General features: G+C 41.1%; 3 protein-coding genes across 5 annotated transcripts; all 3 read right to left on the bottom strand.

The window, feature by feature from the left end:
• Positions 1-706: 706 nt before the first annotated feature.
• On the bottom strand, positions 707-10921 carry hnf4g (hepatocyte nuclear factor 4, gamma). Of its 3 annotated transcripts, none has more exons than XM_027004472.2 (10): positions 10684-10921; positions 5608-5776; positions 5300-5394; positions 4482-4588; positions 3883-4038; positions 3507-3594; positions 3247-3399; positions 2867-3103; positions 2132-2254; positions 707-1961 (listed from the first exon to the last, which is right to left on the bottom strand). In XM_027004472.2, the coding sequence occupies exons 2-10, from the start codon at positions 5769-5771 to the stop codon at positions 1828-1830; spliced, it is 1257 nt and encodes a 418-aa protein (XP_026860273.1). In that variant the 5' UTR covers positions 5772-5776; positions 10684-10921; the 3' UTR covers positions 707-1827. The 3 variants fall into 3 exon arrangements, with proteins under 3 accessions (XP_026860273.1, XP_026860270.1, XP_026860271.1); XM_027004469.2 differs by lacking the exon at positions 10684-10921 and adding an exon at positions 7787-7978; XM_027004470.2 differs by lacking the exon at positions 10684-10921 and adding an exon at positions 7115-7168.
• An 82-nt stretch (positions 10922-11003) lies between these two features.
• On the bottom strand, positions 11004-13160 carry LOC113573906 (probable G-protein coupled receptor 141). Its single transcript, XM_027004473.2, has 2 exons — positions 13102-13160; positions 11004-12602 (listed from the first exon to the last, which is right to left on the bottom strand). The coding sequence occupies exon 2, from the start codon at positions 12580-12582 to the stop codon at positions 11635-11637; it is 948 nt and encodes a 315-aa protein (XP_026860274.2). The 5' UTR covers positions 12583-12602; positions 13102-13160; the 3' UTR covers positions 11004-11634.
• A 665-nt stretch (positions 13161-13825) lies between these two features.
• On the bottom strand, positions 13826-26097 carry pign (phosphatidylinositol glycan anchor biosynthesis, class N). The gene is made up of 29 exons (XM_027004462.2): positions 25858-26097; positions 25347-25588; positions 24803-24924; positions 24624-24722; positions 24421-24527; positions 24015-24139; positions 23619-23749; positions 23367-23486; positions 23147-23187; positions 22942-23001; positions 22747-22839; positions 22590-22645; positions 22417-22495; positions 22133-22315; positions 21237-21376; positions 20963-21062; positions 20583-20675; positions 20307-20398; positions 20043-20142; positions 19772-19880; positions 19508-19610; positions 18126-18228; positions 17041-17127; positions 16896-16951; positions 15766-15841; positions 15362-15435; positions 15016-15058; positions 14878-14930; positions 13826-14677 (listed from the first exon to the last, which is right to left on the bottom strand). Exons 2-29 carry the CDS (start codon positions 25571-25573, stop codon positions 14554-14556), a joined length of 2796 nt encoding a protein of 931 aa, XP_026860263.2. The 5' UTR covers positions 25574-25588; positions 25858-26097; the 3' UTR covers positions 13826-14553.
• Positions 26098-27200: the final 1103 nt, after the last annotated feature.

Here is a 27200-nt window from a genome sequence, read left to right as displayed (position 1 = left end):
ACTATCATTAGCTGTTATAGGTTATAGCCTATGTTTGTTGTCTTTTATCCTACTCACTAATCTCTTGTAATATGAATAATAATAATAATAAATCACCCTTAAATAACTATCCATGTTTTGTTTATGTCGTATTACCTCAGAAAACGGGTGCGCGTGTAGTGTGCTAGAAACATGTTAGTGAATAAGTTAGTGAATGCATTTGAATACCGCATTTCATCATTATAAACTACGAAAACTTACCAATAAACACTACAGGTCTTGTCCACACTGTCTGAACATAGCTATCAGCTGTATTTAATTCAGGTGAATGAGACCTGTTGTTCTGTTAACCTCGATTCTGTTGTGGTAACATTAAATAAACCCTTGAATTTTCTGTAAAAAAAATAATAATAATAATTGGGTAATTTACGACGCTGTTCACTAGAATTACCACAGATTAATCTAAACTAAAATATGTCTAGGTCCAAATGACCATAATTGTTACTGTCAAATAAACTATCACCTCAGTTGGCAAATTAGTCAATTCTCGCGGGCTCCTCAGGAGATGCCGCGTGTGCGTAGCCTATAAGATACTCCCCAGTAGGTTACAGTTTATACCCAATTAATTTTGTTCATTTAGATTTCCTTGCTTTTACTTAAATATAAGAATTCCTGTAAAGCTTAAAGCGCATGATAAATATGCCACAAAGTAAATGGGACAGTTAAATGATCCGTTTATTTAAATATCATTAGAAATACGTTTTTTTTTTTTTCAAAGTATTTTCATTGTATGTTTCAGCGTAATCTTAGTTAAAAGAAATGAAAGCCATCTGTTGACCTTCACTATTATATTTACTCTCCAACAGATAGACTAGCAAGTCATTTTGTTGCTTTAAATAATTGTAGCCCCCCTGATCATGTTTACATATATTCAGTACAGTGGCAGGGTTGTGAAAGGAAAGATTTCAAATATCTGTTTGTGCAATGATCAGAGCGGGGTCAGACATAATAGGGTTATGTTTGTGCTACAGTGTATTTTAGGTATATTGAGATGGATTGGCTGAAACACTGAGCATCCAAAATAGGCAAAGATTCACACCGATTTAAAGCTTGGTCACAGCCACTGACAGAGAGACAGTGGAAAACCATCTGCTACAAATGCTAATCGATTAGACTGTTCTTAGTCAAAATGTTTTGTTTTGATCTTTTTTTTCCACCAGCATGTGTTTGACAATTCCCTTTCCTCCACTAATCAGTGTGGTTGTGACTTGATAAGTTGCCGTGATTAATGGTTAGATTACATTGTCTTTGTTGCTGTGCTATGCCAAACACAATCAATAGAACCTCTCTGCCCATCAGGCCCACTTTAGCAGTCCTTTAGTGTAAAAGGTACTAGGAGTCCAGCGTCAGAAAGAACAAAAAGGTCTTTCAATAACCCAAGACTGCAGAGAACTGGCACACACCACCACACAATGCATAACTATACATGACAAGCTTAATGATAAAGTCAAATGTACAGCAATCTGCATGGTAATTACATGATACAAATAAGGGCTATTTCCAAATACATCAAAACAAAAGTATTTGCGAGTTCATGGAATGTGTGAAACTCTTATTTGACCCCAGTCTGGTGATAAAATGTATTTTCAGATTATCTGATATCTGATACCTTCTATATCAATTGACTTCAATGTCTATACAATTCCTAATAATATATTTATTAATCTTAAGTACAAACTGGATAGGCAATTTTTTGTTGTTGTTTTGTTTTTATCTCATGCCATTTACACATTTAAAAAGTCAGAGCTCTGTCAAGTTGGCCACTGCGCTGGCTGCAGGTTTTAGGCCTCAGAGAGGAGGCTCAGGAGAGGGTCTGCCGGAGACAGGCTGGGCTGGCATTAACAGTGTGGGACTCGATGGGGACTTGTAGACGTCCTGCCCCTGACCCTGTGGAGGAGATGGAATTGGTGTGTCCGGAGAAGCTGGAACAGAAGGGGGGAAAAAAGATATAAGCTTTATGGGTTGTATAGTCATAAAGTAATTTACTACAGTTCATCTAGTTAAAGAAAATGCATTGGCCACAACAATAATTACTGACTGCTGCATTAACAAAAGCAATTAGAAGTCATATGACAAAAACCAAAGATCTCACCTATTTGTTGTGGCTGTCCAGGGCCAGAGAGAGAGCTGATGACCAGGGTCTGCCCTGTGACTGGATCCTGGGTCAGCTGGGGGTGACCATGGTGATTCAAGTGAGGCTGTTCTGTTGTCAGACCTGTGAGGCGATCAATATATAGATGTAGATGCAGGTATTTATTAGGATTTACAAATCCTAAATTAAGGGTTACTCCCCTTCCTGTGTGGACTGTATGTCCAAAGATGAATATAACATAGTTGATTAAATCTATTCACCTGTATTGTGATAGAAGAAAAGTATAGATGTATGAGTATAAAGTATAGATATGACTGAATTATCTGAGGAAAATGTGTTTTTTCTGACCAGAATTATGAATTAAGTTACTATTTAAGTCATTATTGTCTATAAGTGAAAAGAATACATCAAAATCATGCAGCTGCTACTTCTCTTTTATTTTAGACCAAAATATTACAGAATGATTACAATTACTGTTATAAAGAAAGAAAAAAAAATCTTTGAAAAGCATTAAAATAATTTTGTTCAGAGTTGTGACAGCATTGTTAATAATGTGTACTTCAACTGTAACACATCTAATCTGGAAACCGCATTCTTCCAAATCACAATTTCAATATCCAAAAATTTAAATCATTCTGCCCTCATGTCACTATGGAAAGGCCACCAGTGCCGCAATCCATTTCTTTTGTCTAAAACTCTAAAATCAGTCCCGCCAGTTGCCCACTCCAATCTCACCTCCTAGGAGCATCTCCTGCAGGAGGTTGTCAATCTTAGCTAGGCCAAAGAGTTTGATGAACTGCAGTTGCTCAACCATCTGCCAGGTGATGCTCTGTAGGGTGGGCAGCAGGAGGAGGAGCTCGCCGAAGCGTCCACGAGAGTCATACTGGCGGTCGTTAATGTAGTCCTCCAAGCTCACCTGCACCTGGTATCTCATGCCCTTTATCTTTGATGGGTCCCTCAGGCTTTTGGCATCTGAAGTTTCAGAACCGGACCCGGAGTCAAGCCGGACAAGTGATCACTAACGCTGACCACTTCACGGGACGGCGTTTGCAAACATGAATGTAAAAAAAAAATGCAGCACTATTTTTTATTGATTTATTTAAATACATACATACCGGGATCAAAGAAAACAATGGCTTTCAAAGCTGCGTATTCATTGTCATCGATTTGGATGTCTTGAAAAGGTGAGACTAATTCGTCGAGGACACGGTTAGCCACTCGGCAGATCTCCACCTCAGGGCAATTTCGGTGAATAACACAGCCATTACCTACAAAGGAAAATGGGCATTTGGCCTTATTTGTGATTGTGACATTTCTGTGTGTGCTTGTGTCCTAAAGAGCTGATGTAAATGACATGTTTTTGATCAATAGTTACCGAGAAGCAGGATGTCTTTGTATGGCATTGACCTCTTGGCCACTCCAAGCAGAAGATGCTCCCCTGCGTGCGCACGTAATAAACCGACCTGCAAGAGCGGAACAGGGAGAGAACTGCTTTGGACATTTAGCTCATTTAAAAAGCATCGGCTGCCTACAATAAGCATACTCAATCAATACGATAGCGGTGCGTGTGGCAGAGGAGATCAGAAATACGGCACAAAACGGGGACCGAAGAGCAGACTGAATGGTTGAACGCCTGAACTGAGTCAGTCATGTGAACAGCAAATATTGAGCTGAAGTGAAAGGGCCTTCGCAATTTAACCCGAGTGCCTTCCCAATTAGCGCGGGCAGTTTGGCTTTCGAGCAGCCATTACCTGGTCGTCAAGAGGCAATTCGCCGAAGGCCGGGATGTATTTAGCCCACTCTACCAGAACGAGCAGCTGTTGCTTCATAGACTCACACACGTCCCCGATGGAAGCTGATTTCTTCTCTGAGACATCGGCAGAGCCCGTTGGACTGCTGACGGCGATCTAGAGGAAAGAGACAGAGTTGGCATGTGTCCAACGCCTTCCTCTGCCCCCCGTCTCCGGAGTGAACTTGCGTAAGTAGTTATGCAGATGTTTGGAAATGCTGATGACATTAACTGATGCTTAAGCAGAGACTAATTAGAGATTAGAGCCACCATGTCTTATCATCATTAACTGGACATACCTGAAGGAAGGAATGATCTTTAGAGTCATTCTAATGATACTTCTGTGTCAGCCTGTGACTTTGGTTGCCAAAGTGGACAATTCAAATCTCTGGGAAATGTCACCAGGTGTATAAACCATACACCGTATAAATGTAAATAGTGTGGTTTTAATTATTACATAATTTCTACTTGAAAATATGCTAGTAGAGATAGCGTATTAAGTTTTTACACATTTGAGGTCTGTGTGCATGTGCATATGCAGGCATGAGCTCAGTACCCAACCTGTTGTGACAGTGATTCCGCCTGTGCCAGTACAGTGATAGGTGGAAGGTCATGTGAGTCTTGCATGCTTCTCCTTGAGCTGATACGATCCCGCTCATTCTGCACAGCTGAAAAACACACAAACAGCTGGCTGATTAGAGTGCTAATACCAGCACGGAGTGATTACTGATTACCTAAAACAGCGGCGTATCTGAAACTTCCCATCGACCTCCGAGGCTCATAAAGTGAAGTCTTTCAGTAGCCTGTTCTCAACTGATAATTGCCGTGATAAAATGAAATGACATTACTCTTCATTATGTTATCGGGTAAACCTAATTACTGAAAGCTCACATTTAGTCAATGAGTTCCTAAAAGGTGCTTCAGGGTTACTAATAATTATTTTGAAGTAAAAGAAATTAACATATTTTAGAATTTGAGAAAAATTAAAAAGAAATATTTGAGAGGGAATTTAACAGCGCAGGATAATATATCTTCATAACCTAACTGGCATCTATACTTTTACTTTTAAAGCAAAGAAAAACCTGTCTGAACAAGACGTGGAGTAAGGTAAAACTTTAACCAATAACTGCCCTGAATAACATGTACGCACGGAAAGTGAGCTACAGAGCACATGATCACTCATCATAAAAAAGCCAAAGCCAAGGTTATATGTCCAATAAACCTCACATTCCTTGTGTAATCAGGGCTAGTTTTTATGGCGTCCCCCATTTCACTGTTAAGTGTTCAACTCTCCAAAGTTTTCCTCTTCCTTATCATTCCTTTGTTTCTTTCTTCATTTCTTTATTTATCTTTTTGAGTTACATGAGAAGGGTATCTACCTTCTTTCTTCATTCCTGCTCGGAAGCATTTGTGAAGCCTGCAGAAGCGACACTGATTCCTCTTGTCTTTGTCGACAACACACTGCCGATTGAACCTGTTGGAATGGGTCAGAGAGCACAGGTCTCAAGCATTACCAACATCTAATCGATACCAGCTTTCAGGAATGAAGCTGCAGGCATACTCGTGCCCCTGCTTGTGTCTGATCTCATTCATTTCTACTACTTGGGTACAAGATGGCCCTTAGGGCCCTTGGCGCAAGCATGCGATGTGTTCAGACTGCAGGGGACAGCGTGGGGTTGTAGCATACCTGCAGGAGTAGACATGGCTCTTCCTGATGCTTCGGCGAAAAAAGCCTTTGCAGCCATCACAGCTGGATGCACCATAGTGCTTGCCTGTGGCCTTGTCCCCACAGATGGCACAGTTGGCGCTCATGCCGTTATCCCCCTGCCCGATGCTTGACTCCGTCGGCATGCTTTCTGTAAGGCCACACAGCGAGAGGGGCAACAGTTTCCAAACCTGCCACAATCATACACAGCAGCACTGCCCCCAGAGACACTCGCTCGCTTCAGAGCTGCGATTGTGCGGATCTGCGTGCGCCTAGGTGGTCATGCAGCAGAGGTGAAACGGTGAAACAGTTAGTCGGTTTTCTGAGAATGAGAACATTTGTTACTTCACAACCGAGGACCCAGTTTCTGGCCTACTATTATTACACAAAGCCCAAGGACACTGTGCAAAAAAGTCAAAGATGAAAGTTAAAGCTGGGGGTCCACCCTGCTTCCAGGAGCTGGACAAAGTATCCTAAATGAGCCGCTGTTAGGAAGGAGTTAACGTGAAAAACAAGGAGGTTAGTGCATCCCCCACAAAGAAATATGTATGTCACATCACAACCTGGCCCATCTCTGTCTCCCAATCAGTGCTGTTAATGAGGAGGTCGCAGATTTCAATGAAGTAGTTCTGCATAAGTGAACAAAGGGGACTCGCCCGAGACAACCCTCACGTGAAACAGAGATTGGCACCCCTCTGTTCACATACATAGAGGGGAGGAATCAATCATTCCTTTATGCATCTAAAATCATAACATTTCAACAAAAGGATGGTGGCAGGGAACTGGGGTCTTTTATGTGAAAGGGTGATTGAAATCTCCCTCTAATGCAGGACTTAATTAGGATTTAGCCTCTGTATTTCATCTCACGGGCATATGCTCAATGGAGATCGACATCTTGTAGCTTCATTTTAATGTGAGCTGAAAGCAGTCTCTTTTGGTTCGGTGCAGCCCTAACCTGATCCCTCCACATTTAAGAATAAAACAGAATGCAAAGGCGCAGTGCACCCGCCACCCTGAGAAGCAGTTTCGCCCCCCCGTCAACTTTGGAGAGCTAATAATTAGACTGCAGCACATGCTTGATATGCACAACTTCAGAAGGAAAAAAGTCGTCAAGTTGTTATGACTGCACTATTGAAAAAAAATTTGCATGAAAACACACTTGCAAATTATTATTTTCCCAAAACTGAGCTGAAATCGAGTGTACTATAATGAGCGAAACAGTGCAGAGGTGACTGTGAAAGCCAGAGTAAAAGCTCGAGTGCTCCAAGCCCTTGAACTGTATTATAAAAAATCAGATATTCAATAACCTTAGATGCATCTATCTACACTTTCCTATAATGACACATCCAGTATGAAGACGATACAGCTCTTGTTTGTGTTTTAGAGTGTGCCCTTAGCTTTAAATAGTTTTCCATTCAGGTTATTCTATGAACTCTATCTCCAGCTCAGCAAGTAGATCCCCAAGACAAAACTATAAAGGTAAACTTACCAGTCTTTGTCATCACTGAATTTTTAGCCAGCATCTGGTTAATGAAGAACAAGTGGCTTGGATAAATCACAAGTTGGGCCATCAGTTGGGGCACCAGACTACAACCTAAACCACCTGTGACTAGCCCATCCCCTTACAAGCAGAATTACAGAAAACAAACATTCCAAAGCTGAATGCTTTTACTACGCAACAGTTTAAAGGAACATGTCATATTTAAAATATATTTTTTAAAACTACTAACACACCAAAATTAGGTGTGTTTACTCTTCTATTGAATTTTAAGCTGTCAAAACCCATCCATTGTTATTGGCTAATCATTTACTTTTTTGGCTAATGGTCAAAGGAGAACACGATGATCTGGAGAACACTATGATTCAGTTTTTCAAATCCGAGGTCTATCATTTCAGATGGATGACAAACAAACCATGATGCCTCAGATCTCTAGACTTGAGATGAGCACAAGCAAACAATTTGGTCATTTCTAACCTGATTTCAGTCACTTATATTTGATCTATTATCTACTATATTAATATTATCTATGATCTATTTTTTCAGTTGTTTTAAAGAAGAGTTCCAAGCGTGCACAAATAGTCCCAACAGTTAGATGGAACAGAACAGTTACATCAGTCTTTCACAGCATGTGAGCAGCAGGCAGGCTGCCATGTCACTCACCACTGCCATAAAGCACGTCAGCATTCTCGAAGCCCAGGGTGCTGTAGGAAGGGTCCAGGCCCTCACAGTAATTAGCTACATCCATGTCCAGCAAGGATTTGGAGAGAGGAGTCGAGGGAAACTTCATCCCTGCCTAGCGTTTTCTGTTGAGGCCAACTCAGGATGGTGTCTATGGGCAAGATTGCTGAGTTATCTGAGGTCATCCATCTCTCCAGAATGCTGATTTGTCTTCTGCTAAGACAAGGGAGGAGCTTTGTCAAAGACTCCTCACCTCCTTGCACAGAACTTATCTGCTCCTCCTTATCCAAAACTTATCGGAAGGATAAGGAGATAACACTACTCCCAAGTGACGTGTCAGAGCTTATACTGGGCCTACAGAGAGTTGCGGTTCCAACTCTAATCTATAGAAAATCACCACCATCTGCCATATTAGATTAAAGAGAGCAGTAGAATGCAGCATAAGGTTTGCACAGGGATTACCTAAGACCAGTGTTTGTGTTTCACTGCACTGGTTACCTGCAGTAAAGTATAACTGTCAACAACATACATCAGATTTTCTGGAATCCTTAAAATAAGGTGAGATTTGATTTACTTGCATAAACCTAATTTCTGAGTGCGGCCTAACTCTTAGTGTCAAATATTTTGCAACTGAATGAGGATGAAGTGAAAATCCAATGAGATCACAGCTCTTCTGCATCTAAATTGAAACACCAGAGCTAATACACCTGACAGTTTGTTCATTTTTAAGAATGGTTGGACACATAGTACAGTGTGAGTACACTAAAATGTTTGGCTTGCTTTTTTTGTGTGTGTTTATGCACCACCAAACCCCCCACCCCTAAACTGACTAAAGTGTATTCAAATTGAGGTCCTATCAAAAGAATCAGATTTGGTTTAATGACTGTTAGCTGAGAGACTGCTCAGAGATATTACTTTTTTGATGGTCATTGTTAAGGAATTTAGCCTCTGTTCCTGTCAGTCAGAAGTCTTTTATTTGTAAAAGCAGTTCTTTTTCACTATACATATTTGTGGCATGCCATGTCTCACGTGGCCTTAAAAAGCCTGATTATAAGTGTGGATTTTTATTCTTTTCACTGTACACTTTCCAATGCTTTTCTATCTTTATTTATTTTCAGTACACAATGTATTTATAACATTTATATGGGCTACATTTTTGGCACATAATATAAACATTATTATTGTAGTGAGTCATACAAATAAAGTCTCTCAAAACACTGAGTCATGGAAACGTTTATGGCTGTTTTATTTTTAAAAGGTACCTTGGAGATCTCTGAACACCTTTGGTTTCATTAAATTAGCATTAGGTGAAATAACTCACAGTTGATACAGATTTTACAGTTTTCATAATTTCAAACAGTTGATAAACTGCATTTCATACAGTTTCTTATGATGTACATAGGTCATTAAAATAAAATGTTTTAATGTTTCATTATTTATACTAACATTAACACAGGTAGTTGGGTATTAATAAGAGACTAAAAATTATAAATAAGAAATTGCTAGTACTTCTTTAACATATAAATCAGCCTACAGCCAGACCTATTCAAAACCACTGATAGAGTCATAACTAACTATAACCATTTTAAAAAACCATGTAACAAATGAGGAGAGACGGGCCTTCTCCATATACCAGATTGACCGTGTAAAGGGCTGTAAAGTATAAAATTATGTTATGCAAAAATAAAAATATATATATAGTTTCTGAAAGACTTCATAGTTCTCAACAGGACGGAGTCCTTCGGGTTCTCAACAGCACGGAGTTACATTTTAACCAAACTCCACAATGAACTAAACGTTTCACTTTAAAAGAGGAAGTGTCCTGAATCTTCACCCAACAACATCTGAGGTCACACCCACTGTTTTCAGTTTACTACTCTACAGCAAAGGGGGTTACAAATTATGTATTTTACATACACCTCAATTTTGAAAAAGGACGTTCCTTGACAAAACAATTTGACATTAATTTACACAGTGTGTTTATATTATGTAAACTCTTATTCATAGTCTTATTAGAAGCCCACAATGTTAAGTATAAAGAAAAACTGCTGGACTTCTAGATGTTTGCTCCTTGTGTTAGCCAGCTAACAAGCACAACATTTTTAACCAAACATCACGCCTGACAATCACACATACTGTGATTAATGAACTTGTTGTCAGTAATCTGCAATCAACTGCAAATAAGCGCTATTATTAAACAAAGAAAGATACAAAGAAGGTTATAGAAACCTTAGACAAAGGACGCAATAGCTTAAAAAGCATGTAACATTGTAGGAATTTTCCCTGTTATAAGCCACTATTCACATGAAAATCTTTCAGAGAAAACAGCGCATACTCAGGAAAATATATTAAGGCCAAAACACACGTAGCATCACGCATGCGTGCGCGCGCGCAAGCGAACTAGCCTAATATAGTAAAAATAACCTGTGCAGAAATTGCAACCGAAGTGAAGTAATAAAATAAACAAATACTTCTTTATAAAGTAGCCCAAATTAATATTCTACTGACTATATATTTGCCATTCTTAACCTTCATCGTCACCAGAGACTGGTGAGTCGACCCGTAGTAAAGAATATATATATATACATTTGTTAATTTAACAATTTAAGGTTGCGTAGCCTAATGGTTCAAACCGCTGCGTGAGGTTATAAACCATAAATAAAAATAGACATTGTTCCCGTCATGAAGTTTAGTGTAGAAAGGCCAACATGTGGTCGCCATTTAGACTGGTGGTAACGTATGCTATACAACTCTCTTAGGCGGGTTAGAGGAAAGGACAATACAAGTCTACTAAAGCCTATGGTCTAATGACGTGATGATAAAGCGATTTCCACTGTACATATGTAAATCCTGCGACAGCTGTGCAAAACGGGTCTTACCTTTTTCCTGTCCAGCAACGATTTTGCATTGATCCAACAGAAATATATCTTACTAATACCAAGAAAGAAACTTTAAAAATAAGTTTGCATATTGCTGCCCACTTGTTAGAACGGCCACATTAAGGGGCGGTTTTAGAAGACTTTAATTCAGCGACACCCTTGATGGTGTCAGGGTAGCCTCATTAGATCGATTTACTAAACAAACTGAAAGTTGGGTGGGGATGTTAAACAGTAACTAGGCCCAATAAAACAGCAAAAGAAATGAATCGTGCGTTCGTGGCTACACGCAGCAAAGTCACATAAATCAATAATAATAAGAATTCTCTTGTTCTTTCACCTTTAATTTTGGCTATACTCGCTTGAAATGAAAAGAAACAATGATAAATATGCTAGAAGAGAGGCCACAGATTAGCTGCTTTAATCTTACTAATGCAGAATTTATTTAATGTCACTATAGTTTGGCAAAGAGATAGCTACGGGCTGTTGTATACTGTCCACAGTTCAGAGTTTGATCTTTTATTTTACTCCATAGTCCACTCAAGAAAAAAGGAATAAACAGATGTTTGAGTGCCCCATTCTTCTCTCGTTATTTCTTTCCTATACTGCAGATGGCGCCAAATCCCAACTTTATAGGGTAACAGTAACGTTGCTAATAGGTATTGAAAACTAGTAGTCGCCAGTTATCCTTATGCAAGTAAGCTACAAACCGATGATTGTGTGCTACTTCTCAGTTTTAAGAAGTATTGTTTTGAGTTGCTGGATGAAAATATTCCGAAATATGAAAAGTTTTTCTTCTCTTCAGAAAAAGACCTTAAGAAACAACCAGTGATTGTGCCATAATCAGGGTAGATCTGTGATCTTGCCGGTTTGTAAACCACCCTCCTCCTAGAAAACCTCGACTGCTGCTCTGTTCTCTCTGCGATCAACTACATAGAGGACCATTTCCTGTCATCAAACCCCACACCTCTGACATATTCCCTTCCCGGAGAACAGGAGCAGCATGTCGAAGCACGTAAGAGTGGTGAAGGCCAGAAACACCTCATTATGCTCCTTCAGCCTTTCAGCATTCCTGAGGTAGTACAATCGGAAAAGTTGATAGGGCACCAGGCAAATGAGGATGATGAGCATAAGGCTGACGTGCTTCATCTGGGCCCAGAACTCCTGGTGGGCCCGAAAAGCCCGACCATGCTTCCTGACCACCGAGTGCAGAATGATTGCGAGTACATAGCTCAGGACAATTGACACAAGGACCATGCCAACAGACAAGAACACATTAAGCACGAACGTGAATTGATTCTCGAGCTCATTATGAAAGTCAAAGCAGCTATAAGCCTGTTGCTTCGTGTTGCCATAATTCTTCAAGATGATGGGGACAACGATGATCAGGATGGACCACATCCCGGCACTGGCCGCCATGGCATGGAGCATCCGGTCAAATACCATTTGCTCCATTTTCTTGTAGTATTGCAGGAAATGCACAGTGAGGATGACGGCGTAGATAACAAAGACGATGTACATGTGAATGTGGATCATGGCACTGACCAGTTTGCAGAAGGACATGGTCAGGTACCAGAAACCTGTCGCGTAGTAGTAGATGCGGAATGGCACGGTGAGCAGGAAGATGAGGTGGGCAAAGATCAAGTTCAGGAGGGCAATTGTGGTCCACGAGTGCAGGTTGGCTTTCAGGACTCTGATCATGAGTGCCAAGCCCACGCTGCCTGCCACCAGCACCACCACATAGATGGTAATTAGGGCATGGGCAGTCTCTGGTGAGAGCGTGGTTATGTTTGGCTGCATCATGGTTCTTGGTATGGTATAGTTGTTGGTAGCCGTGCTCACATTCAACGGAATGGTGGTTCCTGGCACGAGTGTGGTATACTTGTGGACAGTCGTGTTCATGTTAAACAGCACCGTGGTTCCTAAACAGAGAAAACAAGCCTAGAGAGATGGTCCAACATGGATTTACTAGCAAGCAATAAGACACTGACTACAAACTACTGAATCTGTTTGATTGAGGAATTTTTCAGTTTGACAGTTTTCAAGAATAGACAGTTTATGTTTGGCAGTTCTCAAGAACTCAGCACATCACATAGTCTAGAAAGACTCTAAATGGTCTGTCTGGAGAAATTTATAGATGTTTAAGGTTTACATACAGATATGAAAATGAAAAAATAAAGCTTCTTTGACTCCAAAACATCTTGCAAGAATACATAATTGGTGTGAGAGGGTTTAATAAGCTTAGCATCACTTCTAGCCTGCAAATCATGGATATTTTAACTAGGCACATACCGAAACCCAACACATTATTGTACCCAGCAATGGGTACTTCTAAATGACATTTCAGCACGTTTTTTTTTTTTTTTTTATATATATATACTGAAAAAATAATCCTCTTAGCCTGTAATGTGCAACACATACCGTGTAAGTGAAGCGAAAGCTGCAGTGTTGTCCACAGCGCTAGAGGAAGTACAACTTTGTACTAGTGCCCCCCACCTCTGTCCCCGCCTTCATCTGACTAGAAGCACCACTGTTAAACCATGTATGGGGGAGTAGACAGGAGCATTAGCTGCTTTGTCATTTATGCTGGAAGTTTACACATGTAACACCTCCAAAAATGACACTTCCTTTGTATTTGGGGGAACTTGGCTGTTCTGTGTTGTTTTTGCTTCACTGCCTGCTGTTATGGCTGAGCACAAGGAGACCTTTACTCTTTACTGTCAATCATGCAAATCAGGGTACGCCTTCCAAAAGCATACATAAACAGTCAGGACTTTCCTATAGTAGCTGCATATATGACAATTTAATGTATATTAATGTGAGCATTTTTTGTCCCCCTTGAAGTGACCTTGCATCTCGATTAAAGCTGAAAATGTAAATAAGTACGTTTTTCGGCACATTTTGCTGGCAGGAGCTCTGGCCCTGTGAGAAAGGATGAGTTCTGGACTGAGATATAAATTCATTCATTTTAAGTTAATAACATTATTATTATAATTAAATTCAAGTCATTATAGCCACAAGACTGATGATTACTGTTCTGTTGTTGATATTGTTGTCTCCTAAATGATGATAATGTAGAAGCCTTCTAAATGAAACCATTACTTAAGTCAATGGTGCAAATTTGAATTGAATTGAAAGAAATAAATGACAATCTCTGAAATTATTTTTATTTGTCTAGGACATATGAAATAATAAATACATAACTGTACCATCTCACCAATTAATGACCTATGAGTTAAACATCAATTCAAGTAAAAATGTCTTCTCAGTTCAGTTACATTACACACTGCATCTTTGGCATAGAGCAACATAGAACATAAGTGATTATTTTCCTTAAGCTGATTCACAGTTGAAATATATCACAACCATGACAGACTAAAACAAAAGTCAGCACAAAAAGAAAAACAAATGCTCCAGTTTAAAGGGCTTTGTTGATCTTTGACATGAAAACTAACCATACCACCACTCAACATTTTACATATTACTAATGAATTTGGCAATAGTGAAATTTGCATAACACACAAAAGCACCACAGCTATCACTATTTCCAGCTGTAACAAATGAGTCACTGTGCAGAGACCAAACTAACGGATGAGTGCCATTTTTGACACACAGAACATTTTCACAGGTGTTGTGTGCAGTTCATTTCCTCCAACCATCACAGTCCAGTTACCTGATCTTTTGCCACTTTTCTATGAAAATAATTATGCCAACTGTATTAATAATTTAAATAATAAAGTGGCAACACACTGCCTACACAACAAACTGGCTAGTTGTCTAGTCACTAGATTTGTTTGGTTTCTGTTTTTGTTAAATTTTACATAAGAACAGACCTTCTTGTGCTGCTTTAGTAAAATGCCCATCCACTTGTCCTCATGTAAAGTGCATCTTCATTTTTCGTCCAATTACAATTCTCCTTGATGTCAGGATGTGTGTCATTATACTCAGAAGCATCAAGAAGATGGTCATGGACATGACAATGACGTAGTGACTTATGCTAAAAAGGATGCAAAAAAATAAAACTGTAATCATACTTCTATATCAAATATGTCTTATATGGAGCAACCCCCCCCCCCCCCCCCCCCCCCCCGCCCTGACACAGTGATGCAAAATGGACCATTGAGGACTGACACAGTGATGCAAAATGGACCATTGAGGACTGACACAGTGATGCAAAATGGACCACTGAGGACTTACCTAGTGCCAATGTCAAGCCAGCTTCCATAGTCCTTCACCAAGCAAAAGAAGTGCTGGGAGGCAAAAGCATGTTCACCAATGAAGGCCTTAGTTTTACACACATTAACTGAATGCTCCTTCTTTCTGCATTGGACTTACCAGCGCCATCAAGTCGGAGATGACAAGCACGATGAGGAAAAGACTGCAGAAGAAGGCACATCATGGCATATCATGCGCAGTAACACAGAGGTGAAAACTGTCCTAAGAACATTAAGCCTTCCGGTGATCTTTCACACCAAAGCAGGGCACCCCTCTAGATTCTGTTTCTGAACACTACCAAATGCAATATATTAGGATATAATGATATTCCTGCTTTGATTACAGCAGCGGTATGTCGGTGCAGGCTACAGAAGAAGCTTGCCTACAGTGACCCTTCCGGACGAGATCTAGAGCTAATTATCTGCAATATATGATCATGCGTGGTATCAAAGTACCAAACCTGTACCTTCTCGAGGAAAGCCGCGTCGACACTTGGATGCTTTCAAATGCGCACATTACGATCACAAAGGGAATAAGGACCTGAGAAAATGACAGGAACCAAGAAGCAACAGAGAAATGTGACACTTCAAAATAACATACATTTAAAATAACAGATAAAGAATATTATCGTAGCATCAGTTATATGCAAAGCAGTGCTGCATCTCAAAGCTAACATCTCAAACCACCATCCAAATGTGAGAAACTTTACGACATTGTTACAGCCACTTATATCACTTGCAAACAAATTTGTTTGAGTGGTTTGTCACTTTGTTTATTAATTTCATAATTTCACACAAAGGCATTTGAAGGGACGTACATATGTGTTTGTGTTTGTCTGGGGGGCTGCGGGGGTGGGCGGGGGTGTAATACCTTCCACATCAACAGTCCACCCATGATGAAAGGATTGAAGACTGTTAGAAAGCAGTAGACAGATGCTGGGTCAAAACTGTGAGGGACAGGAAACAACATAAAAAACAGGAACTGTCTTTTAACCCCTATTCCACCAGGGCTGCACATTATATGTAGCAATATATTTTATATTGTTATCTTGAACACAATGTTGGACATTGCAATGAACAACATATATTGATAAGACAAATATATCGATATATCGATATGTATATATATGAGTGAGAGAGAGAAAGAGAGAGAGAGAGAGAGAGAGAGAGAGAGAGAGAGAGAGAGAGAGAGAGAGAGAGAGAGAGATAGGGGCAGTTGTAGCTCAGTGGTTAAGGTACTTCACTTGTAAATGGTTACCAGTTCAACCCCCCACCACCACCTAGTTACTGCTAATTGCTACTGTTGGGCCCTGAGCAATTGCTCAAGTTATCTTCAGTCATAATTGTAAGTCGCTTTGGATAAAACCATCAGCTAAATGCCATAAATGTAAATGTATTCTTGAACATGATCTATTGCAGGTGGAAGACAGAAATATGCAAATAAGCCTTCTAAAAATATATCACAAACAGGATGCGTTAACCAACCTCAGACATATGTTTTTATGGTAATATGATTAATCACAGAATTCAGATGAACCAAGAACTGATTAAATAATAATATAGTAAATATAGTATATAATAGTAAATAACTTTGTTCCAACAATCAACAGATTTTAGTTAAAAATAATGCACACCTAAATTTAACCCCATGATATCAGACGTTCTCCCATGTGTTTCATAATACAATGCATGGTTTCAGCATTATCTGTGTAAAGTACTTAGTTTCAGGACTGTAGCTCTACTTTCTACATTTTCTTTTTCTTACTACATACTTTCTTCTGTGTCTGCAAGACAGAAGAGGTTTTATAAACCACAGGTTTTGACTTCAGCCCCTGGGACATGTAGGCGGCAAAGGAGCTGGCACTTAGCAGACAAGCTACTTAATCAAACCGTTCATGACTGCGCTATGTTCTAGCACCACTGTCCAGAGACTAGGGTCTGAAAGACCTTGCTCAAGCCTTTTAGTCAATGACAGTCCAAACACAAATAATCAGAGTCTACCTGTTTATGGAGGCAATGTTTCCTGTGCCAAAGAATGCAATTATTATGAAGAACACCTGTGAAAATTGTTAAGGACAGTAACCACAATGAGGGCTGATTCCATGTTAATTTCACCATGTTATTTATGGGTAACTTGCAAGGATACAAAGAAGTATGATCTTCGGATATCATCCAGCCTCAGCTGTCTGATTCTGGTTAAGTCGATCGTTTCAGTGAAGTCAAAGCTGGAGAGCTGCAAAGACACCTGGGAGTGTCAATAATAGCCTGCTATTCACAGAGCAGAGCAGATAAACATCCAAACATATTTCCACAGAAAAGGCCACCTTAGTTTTGTACATATACCTTATGGAAAACTGAGCACAAAACCTCCTGGAAACTGAAGTGTAGCTCACACAAAATCCATAATGCGAAAAGAGAGAAAGGCTACATACACATACCAGTGTGTGATCAGGAAGTAATTTATCAGTAAACAAATCAATTGCCTGCGAGATTTGAACTTTTTCTTATTTGAGAATACATCACTAAACTTTTACACTTGAACAAACGCTACTGAGTGTTATAACAAAAAAGGCGTTCACCCCATCACTGTGGGTTTGCTGGGATCGAGCCCTGATGATGCTATAGCCACCCGAGACTGGGAGCCCAAGGGGACAAATTTGCCGCTGCTCTCTGGATGGGAAGGATGGCATTAGGCTGCCCCCTATTAATCTCAGTGACACCAGCCAAATGTGGACATGTGTGTGTGTGTGCTCCCTCTAGGTGACCAAGGCAGGTAGCACTTCCCTCCGAGTGCATTCAGCGGCCCTGTGTCGCAGCACATGTTGAAAAGACGTGGCGCTTGGCTTCGCGTGTCTCCGAGGACACGTGTTCGCTTGCACCCTCATCAGTTGGTAACAGTTGCATGCCAGAGAGAGCTGGCAAGCCAGTTGGTGGGTGTGAATTTTATAATTTTATAACAGCTCAGGGACATGACTGGACATTGTAACCACCACCACTACCACTCCACCAACCCCATCGAAGAGGCCAGCGACGGGACAACTTTTCAGCTGATGATGAGAGAAAACTCAGGGACTCTACACATCACTATTTTACACAGGAAATGGAAGGCCACATACATACATACATATACACACACAAACAAAACTTTAAACCAACCACATAACCACTCCCATTCAACCCCACAAACACTCAATATGCAAGGCAGCCAATGAGCATGGGGCATGGCAGTACCTCAGTTCTGTTGGACATGCCCTGTGTGCTCATGGTCTCCTGCTCCATGTTGATCCAACCAAACATCAGCCATGACAGTGCAAGAGGGAAGAGCGCCTCATACCTTAGGAGAAGACAGTCCAGACTAGTGAGTAATGTGGGGACTGGGCTATATGTAGATAGCCTGTTTCTCACTCAAAAACTGTTATAGCCTCATGGAGGCAGAGATTGTCCATTTGGTCTGTGAGACTGGACCTTTAACATACAGCTACATGATCACGTGTAAATTTTAACTTCAGAGCACAATTTGCTGTCAACCAAATTCCACAAACAAATAACACCTGTAAAAACTATGGTATACATGTAATGCATGTGTTATGTAAATATATTATTCTTGTCGTGTATCGTTTCGGAAAAAAACAGTATTTGTAAAATAGAAACACTTTAGTCTTGATTACGCCCTCATGTTATAGCTTCTACTATTTCAGTCTTCTGATTTGACTTTTAAAAGTTTGTCTCATTCCCAAATGTCATAGAGCAGTCGTAATGCATGCAGGTTAGATATCTTGAATAAGAATAGCACATTTTACAAAATTACAAATATTCCACACAACCATATCAGGTCCATTGTGTAGACAGAAATAGCTTACATCCCAATAATGCAAGAACAATCCTGATTCAAATGCATGTTAATCTTATGTTAATAAAGTAATCTTTTGTCCATTAACACACCCGTATTTTTCAACTGTTGACACAATACAAACGTTTAACCCTTCACTCCTTAAAGGTTTATTTGCATCAATTCCACTTCCTCCCTAGCTCGGCATGATGAACATGACCACAGTGCATCAAAAATAAGTGCAGAAGTACATGTGGTGAACCAAGCTCTGTAAAATAACAAGAAAATCAACCATACACAAGCATGCACAATGCACCAACTCTAAACATACGTCAACACGGACAAACAAAGTAAAAAACCTGCATAAATCCTTGCAGTCTGTAACTACTTAACAAACTGTCACTATTAGGAAGTGTGTAGACTCTCAGGCAGATTTTAACATTAAGGCCCATGAGAAAGGTAAAAATGCCTAAAGCAAATTGTGCAAACTGATCACAAATCTGGGCTGCACAGTCCAAGTTGGCCATATTCTAAAGGCCCCAGGCTTCATGAGTTAGAGAACTGCATGTCCCAACACCATCCACACATGACACAATACCACTGACATCATTGCCACTGTCCTGTTTCCTGTGAAGCTCTGTAACTTCAGGCGAAAAAGAGGTGGCCCGCATGCACACGCGCATGCACACGCACACACACGCACACACACACACACACACGCACACACACGCACACACACGCACACACACGCACACACACGCACACACACGCACACACACCTTACCCAGTGCTGAGGAGAAGGTAGACCCCCACCAGGGCCATGAGGATGCTTAAGAGCCGGTGGAAGAGTCGCGTGGAGCTCAGCAGAGGCAAAACAAAAGACGACGCTAAACAGGACAGGAGAGGGGGGGTGGTTAGTGGGCCGGGGCGCAGTGCGCAGACAGCCACAGGCTTTGGATCGTGATGGAAAAGAGGAACAGAAAAAAAGGAAAATGAGAACAGAGGTAACAATAATAATCATAGAGAGTAACAAAGAGAAGCATCCAACCCAGCGTGGCCCAGCTAACAAGCTGGTTGAAGAGTGGTAGGCCTCGTTTCTGCTGCAGGCTGGAGTGGGTGCTGGCCAGCACGTAGGTGCACAGCGCTACCTGAAGCACCTGTGGACACATTGCATTCAGAGAGTTGCAGCGTGGTGGAGTCTGTGCTATGGCGTTTCTGTGCGGCAGGGCCTCTGTATGCACCAGGAGGGTAGCGTCCACTACATGGGCGAGGGGTGTGGGGTGGGGGGGGGGAAGAAAAATAACAGCACGTGGGGTCACCTGGCCGACGAACAGGTGGCGGTCTCTCCCATGCAGACACCTGTGTGACGACCACAGGTAGCAAAGTGAGAGGAACACAGTGAGAGCTCCGGCACACCACCTGGATCCCAACACAGACACAGCACATGCAAAAGCTTTTGATATTACAGACCATATTGTAGGTATTAGACAAAATAACAGGGAAGAAATAGTAAGGGGAGCACCAGCATCTGTGACTGGAAGGTTCCATTATGTCATGTCATCTGGAGAGAGGAGGGATCTTACACATAGTTGGTGTTGGGCTCTCTTCCAACAGCAGGTAACAGAGGGAACACAGAGAGGCACAAGCAGCTCAAGACCCAGCTCACCGTCCTGGACTGTAGCACAAATTAGGAGCACGTCATTAAAACCCATCACATGCCAGCAACGTTCTCACCTGCAATTTGCCAGTAGCCTAATCGGAAACAAACCACAGCACCAAAGCATAAATGAAGTCGCTCACCACAAGAGGGTGGGGCTGAGTAAAGTAAATCACTGTCCAGCACAACCCCCCTGTCTTACCTTTGCTCTCCTGTAAAGGCCTGAGATGAAAGGCCAGAGTGCCAGTGCCATCAGCCCCAGGGTCAGCACAGCCCGAAAGAAAAACCCAGCAACCTGCAAAACAGTTCAATCTGGCCGTCTGTACAGGCTGATCCATGAGGGGAAATGTGGATGCTACAGCAGCTGAAACACTGGATGCTGAACATGGAGCTCAAAAGACCCATAATTACACATATACACACACAGTACTACTGTAATACTGCAGTTCAAAGAGCCATAAGTGTCTATTACTGTGCTGGTTTTATAAGACGTTTTATAAGAAAACACACATTCAAGACGTTTCTAAGCATCTACTATGCAAACATGGTGTAGTCTCTGGTGTAGAGTTCTGTTCGACATACCAGTAGTTCTACCCCAAATGCAAAAAGTATCAAATATCCAAGGCACTTGCTCAGCGGAAGGCGGTGGACTGATCTTATAACATCGGTAAAGAGCCAAGATCTAGAAGCAAGAGTATCATAAAGTCAAAATTCTTGATATAACACATAATGTACATCAGCAGAACAAATATCCAAAGTTACACATTTTTTAAAACCCATTAGAAAGGGTCTAATGTAAAGCGTCAGTACAGGGTCGAGAAGGGCAAGGCCTATATGCCCTTAGGCAGGAACTCACTCTTTCAGAACGTAGAACCACACAACCACGGGCAGCAGATAGTAGATGTAGTAGGTGATGGGGCTGGCCTGCAGCAGCAGAAGGAGAACCACAAGTAGGCCCACAGACACGAACACACTCCCCAGACCACTTCCAGACACCTGCCATCACAAAGTAAACACAGCAGCTATGCTGGTTAGAGCCACTTGCACAAACAAGGCATCCACATTCTCGTCTCTGGTGCAGAAGTGTACTTTATATTCTTATTAATTGAAGACTCATGACAGTTACCACTAAACAACCACCATCACCACCATATGGGTGATAGTTCAATACTTCCCAGACACTGAATCTGAGGTCATAAATGTTTTTTATGGCATTGTAGACCTTTTTAAGCTAAAATCACAGAACTATTTACCTTACCTTATTTTACCTTGAAATGGTGCAGGTAAAATAAAGTTTTTTAATGTAATTTACTGGTATTTTTAATGGCATTTACTTGTAGTTAACCTTGTGATTTTACTCTAATGCTTTGCTCATAGTTAAAAATAACATTACTAAGTTAACTGATGTTCATAATTTGCAACACATGAAACAGATTAAAAGCAACAAATCCTAAGGTCAACAAAATAAAAAATAAAGAATAAAAATCTAGTAGCACTTTTACTTTGTCCCAGTGTTTATGATGTGCCATGTTAAAGATGAGACTAATGTCCTCCACCCCAATTCCTTCAACAAAGAATACGTTGGTGAATGTTCAGTGAGCCCCATTCAACATGTACAACCAATCAGGGTTTTCCCATTTCTATCTCATCATGAGCTCACCCTCCGCCCCCTAAAAGCAGCAGCTGTATGGCCACGAGGCTCACGGGAAGCTTGCGAGAAGCCAGTCACGGGACTGCTGCATCTCTCCTCACCGCGTTTCTACTGGTGGGGGGCTTGCGCAAACCCGCATGGGTCTTCAGGATGATGAGGATGACGTAGGCCGTCCACCCGGTAAAGCCCAGGAGCACGCTGCAGGCCAGGAAGAAGCGGTCGTAGGTGTGGTAGTAGGCCAGGCCCTCCAGGGCCAGGCCTATCAAGGCCTGGCAGCCATCAATCTGGGGGTCAGAAGAGGGAGGGGCGGGGTGTGAGGGTGGTGAAATGCACATCTTTCTACTTGGCTCGCTCTGACTACGAGGCGAACCTACTCTGGACTCACCGCTTCGTCAAAACGCCCAATCTGTATCAGCTCTCTTGCGTGACGCACAAATTCAGCCTGCTTAGAATCAGTCAGGAATCTAGAGTGGGAACAGTCACACAGAAATAATAACAGCCTAAGTGAACACTGTGGGATATGCTGGTTTACGTCCTCGACACTCATGCTGTACTCACTGGTACGGCGTGAAGAGAAAAGATAAAGTCGTCTCCTCTTTCTGTTTCATTTTCACCTTTAATGATGGCAAACAGATTAGCCATGAGTACAGTCATCTCTACTGATGTATGGAGTAAGGCTGATGAATGAATCATTAGAAGTAAATGTGGACCTTACCTTGAATTGCTCTAGTATTTGAATGGCATTTGCGTGCATGCTCTCGGCTTTGAAGTGCTGGCTGTTGTCGAGGTACTGCAGTGGCAGGACACCCTGAAATCAATGCACCGAGCATCTGATGGTGAGGGAGGGCAAAAGAGCGTGCCACTGCAATTCACAGTAACGTAATGCAGTATATCTCTATGTAAGTTTTACCACAGAGTTGAGTGGAATGGGTACTCCAATAAGAGTCGAAATAAGAGGTGCTATGTCTGCCTGCGTTGATTCCAAGCATATGGAAACAGAACAAACAGAGAGATCAGAAAGTCGCTTAGTTATCTTTGCTCTGCCAGTTCATTTGTGTGCACCAAGCACACAGATACAGAGAATGAGTCATGACCTGCAGAAGAGAAAAGCCCACCTGGTTAACGTCGATCCTTCTGTATGTCTCCAGGCCCCATTCTGAGAGAATTAAAGACAAGAAAATTAATGTCAGGTATCTCCAGTCTAGGAACGATACAAATTAATAGAGACATAATTAACAAAAATTAATAAAGACATAATTAACCCTCCCTGGAAAGATTAAATCAAAATGACTCCAAGCCATAGTGACAGTGAGAGGTTAGGTTTGCTAAACATGCCTTCCAGGTAGTTATCATCATAGGTTTGTGAGGTGAAGGTCCTCTGTGCAATCTGGACCCCAGCCCCCCACACAACTAGAGGAGTGAGGGTCTCTGAGAGATGGCTGGCTCCATGCGATCCTACACACACACACACACACAATCAAACCTGCATAACATTTGCCAAGTGCTGTACCATCAGCAAAGCAGATGCCACTAATAAATAAATGTCTGCGTTGTGTCAGTGGAATCTCCTGCACTTAGGAGCCTTACCCCAGTCTGTCATGCCATGATCGGATGTGAAAACATATGCTGTTTTTCCATCATTCCCATAGAATTCCTCAAATACAGAGACCATTTCAGCCACTCCATCATCAACCAAACCAATGTTATCTAGATACTCCCTTGTAGAAGATGAACAGAAAAAATTAATAAAGCACAGGCCAGCCGCAGAGGTTACTGCTGTTCATAGACACTATCCTCCTGCTACATTATAGATATTGTTCAATGTTGTGCTCAAAATACATTTATGAAATTGCTACTAAATAACATGTCATTATTAATGATGTTTCTAATAACAGTAGTCAATTGTGTCTTATTGATTTTTCAGATATTACTGTATAAGACCAAGTGTGGCAGAATAATATTTAACTCAAACACTCAACTTACTTAGACATGGGCCGGTGGGCATGTCCGTTGGTATCTATACCCAAAAGATGAAGAAAAAACACAGTCTGTTCTTCGTGTAATATAGACAGGAGAGTTTGATTCTCTTTTGCAGAGTTAAAGAAGCCCTGCAAAAAACAGACAATTATTACTGAGTAATATCCCACTACCTCTTTGGGACTAACCTGTCTACCAAGGGTCATAACAGCACACACAGTAGCCCATATTTATCAAGGAGTCCAAAGCAAAATTGCTGATCTATGAACTCTTCATCCCACCCATAACCAGTGCTTTCATCAGTATAAAAGGGGCACACACTGGTTCCAGTTCAGTACTTAAATTCTACTGCTTTAATAAGTACAAGCCTGTTTCATCAATCCTAACAGAAATATGCCAGCAGAGCTCCAACCTTCACTTCATGGAAGACCCACGTGTCCAGCTTGGAGGCGTCAGTGGAGGCAAAATCCTCCATGGTGGCAGGGTAGGTGTATGTGTGTACATGGCTTCCACTGGCCCCTGTAATGCACAAGGTTGTTCCGGAGGAACCCAGCACGTCAGACAGAGCGACCATAGCAGAAGGACAAGGCCCATGATCCAAGCACAGCCCCTTACCTTTAGCAAACATGGGCAGAATATCCGGGCTTCCCCAGCACCAGGCGTGTCTGCTTTCATTAAACACCGAGTCAAACTCCACTGGGTTTTCCTTCCAGCCTTTTAATGGTGACATCCAGAATGTCATATTACATTATATGCATGCACGCTCAAACACACATATGCGTCCGTTCAATTACCTTTGGCCACGGCGCTAACATCCTCGTAAAAGCCAGCTATGAGAGCCACGTGACCCGGGCGGGACTCTGTGGGCACACGTGTGTGAGAGATCCCCCACGCACCCCTCTCCTCAATGACACTCCTGGAGGGCAACACACACACACACACACACACACACACACACATACAGAAAAGAAGGGAAACACACTCATGTCAAAATGTGCACTGCAGAAGCCACTGGCATCTCCTGTTTTACATTTGCATATTTAAATGCCACAATCTGTGTTCACATAAGTGAAAATTCAATACATGTTCACCAGTCCCTTTATCAGAAGCACCTACCTTATAGGCACATCCTGCAGGTGTACAGACAAGGGTTTTGTAGGGTAAGAAAATAGCCAGTAATGAACAGGGTAGTGTTGGACTGAAGAATTGTCCATGCCATGCCATGGGTCTGTAGCAATCCACTGGTGAGTGTAATAACTGTTCTGTAACATAATGGCACTCCGGCACCTCTGCACCTTGTACAAACATGTTTACCAAAAGATCACATGTGGCAGATACCTTAAGTATTGTGCCCGGACAGTCCCGTTAATTTCAGGCTTGAAGAGGCTGTCGGCTCTCAGGCCATCTGCCACGAACAGCACAAGGCGCTTGGCTGGAGGGGGCAGGGGAAGATGCTGTGGCTTCATGCCATGAACCAAGGGCGACGTGAAGTAGATGTCGAATATGGAGATGAAGAAGACCACATGGACCAGAAGTCCAGCTATGAAGAATGTGATCATATTCATCTCGTCCGTCAGACCCTATAAAAAAATGAATAAATAAAACATAGCAAAAGGCACAGTAATTAACAGCCCCGCTACTAATATAGTATACCATATATTTCTATGATCTTAGATAATTTTTAGTTGCTTTTCTTGACAGCGATATCATTAAATTTTCACATCAGCTAACTAAACAGTGACCATGAAAATTTAGACACAATTTTATTCAATCACGAAATCTGTTTATTATCGTTTGGCACAACAGATACCTGTAACATAATCTGTTCAAAATACTAAGTTTTGCCTACCTACTCAGAAAGATGGGTGTATCTTATCTACCTAGCTAGAAAGATAATAGTTATTAGTCTACGAAACGCGCTGTGTAGCTCCATGAGAGAATCTCTTCCATCTGAACTGCTATCTGCTCTGGTTGAAAAAAATACCGTTGTGATATTCTACCGTTCTTGGTAATCTAACAACAATTATCCGAATCTAGCGAATGATTTGTCAAATTAATTTGCCCAAGCAGTTTGGTTCAGTACTTCCTTGATGACCTATGAACCTCAATATTGCGCAAAGGAAGATGGGGAATGTAGTACTTACCTCGGCTGCATTTTAATACATGCTTTCCCCCTTACTTTGAATGTTTCGTTGTTTGTAGTCTATACGCGAAACATATCTCAGTTATGCTCTTGCTTCAGCATTTCATCTTGCTTTGGTGAAAGACTGCGATACTGTTTTTGTGAAGTTCGTATAATTTGAAGTATGAGGACATGGCAAAGAGCTCCTTTCAACGTCGTAACGCTAGATGGCGAAAGTTGATCAAACTGCAATAGTCGTACAAATATGTGAAATATGTCAGCAGTTATGTACAAATATGGCAACCAGCCTACTTGGACTGTAATGACAACTTCCAAACAATTCTCATAACCTCTCATTTTGTTTGGTTAAATGATCATATTTCTTCTTTTCTTTTTATATTTCAACTACATTTACAGAATAAATCGCATTCCTCGGCGAAGAAAGCAGCATGTTAAAAGACCAAACAAACAATTATTCGGCTTTATCTAAAGAGGGCTCCGCTTAGGCTGACTTTAGGCAGGCATATATATCTTAATGCTTTTGAAACCTTAATAAATACTATGTGAAAATGTCGACTCAAATTATATGTCTAGTGTGGTACACTGTGAGGTATGCTGTTCATTTACAGATGAAGAAAAATAAATAAAGATACTATTTGTCGAAAATAATGAGGGATTAAAGGGGATAAATTGTGTTACTTTAATAACTTTAATCAATAACACGAAAAGAAATTTCGATGACGAACAGGATGCACTGTGCTTTCTTAGAGTGCAGCCTATATAACAAAAGTCAAAGGGTCCTTGTACAATGATAGGTGAAGGTGATGGTTATCATAGATTAAGGTTAGCACAGTTTATATTTTAGGCTAAAAATTGAGTAACATATAAGTAAAAGGAAATTATAAAGAAATGAATTAGTCTACAATTTATGAAAACAGCTTATAGATAGATAAAGAGAGAGAGAGAGAGAGAGAGAGAGAGAGAGAGAGAGAGAGAGAGAGAGAGAGAGATTTTAAAAAATTACAGCTGCAAGCAAAAGCAGAATGCAAGTGTTTCAATATAAATTGTAA

This window comes from Electrophorus electricus, chromosome 5 (assembly GCF_013358815.1).
Source record: "Electrophorus electricus isolate fEleEle1 chromosome 5, fEleEle1.pri, whole genome shotgun sequence".
NCBI lineage: Eukaryota > Metazoa > Chordata > Actinopteri > Gymnotiformes > Gymnotidae > Electrophorus > Electrophorus electricus.
Note: the sequence above shows the minus strand (reverse complement) of the source record. Positions and strands in the feature narration are given on the sequence as shown.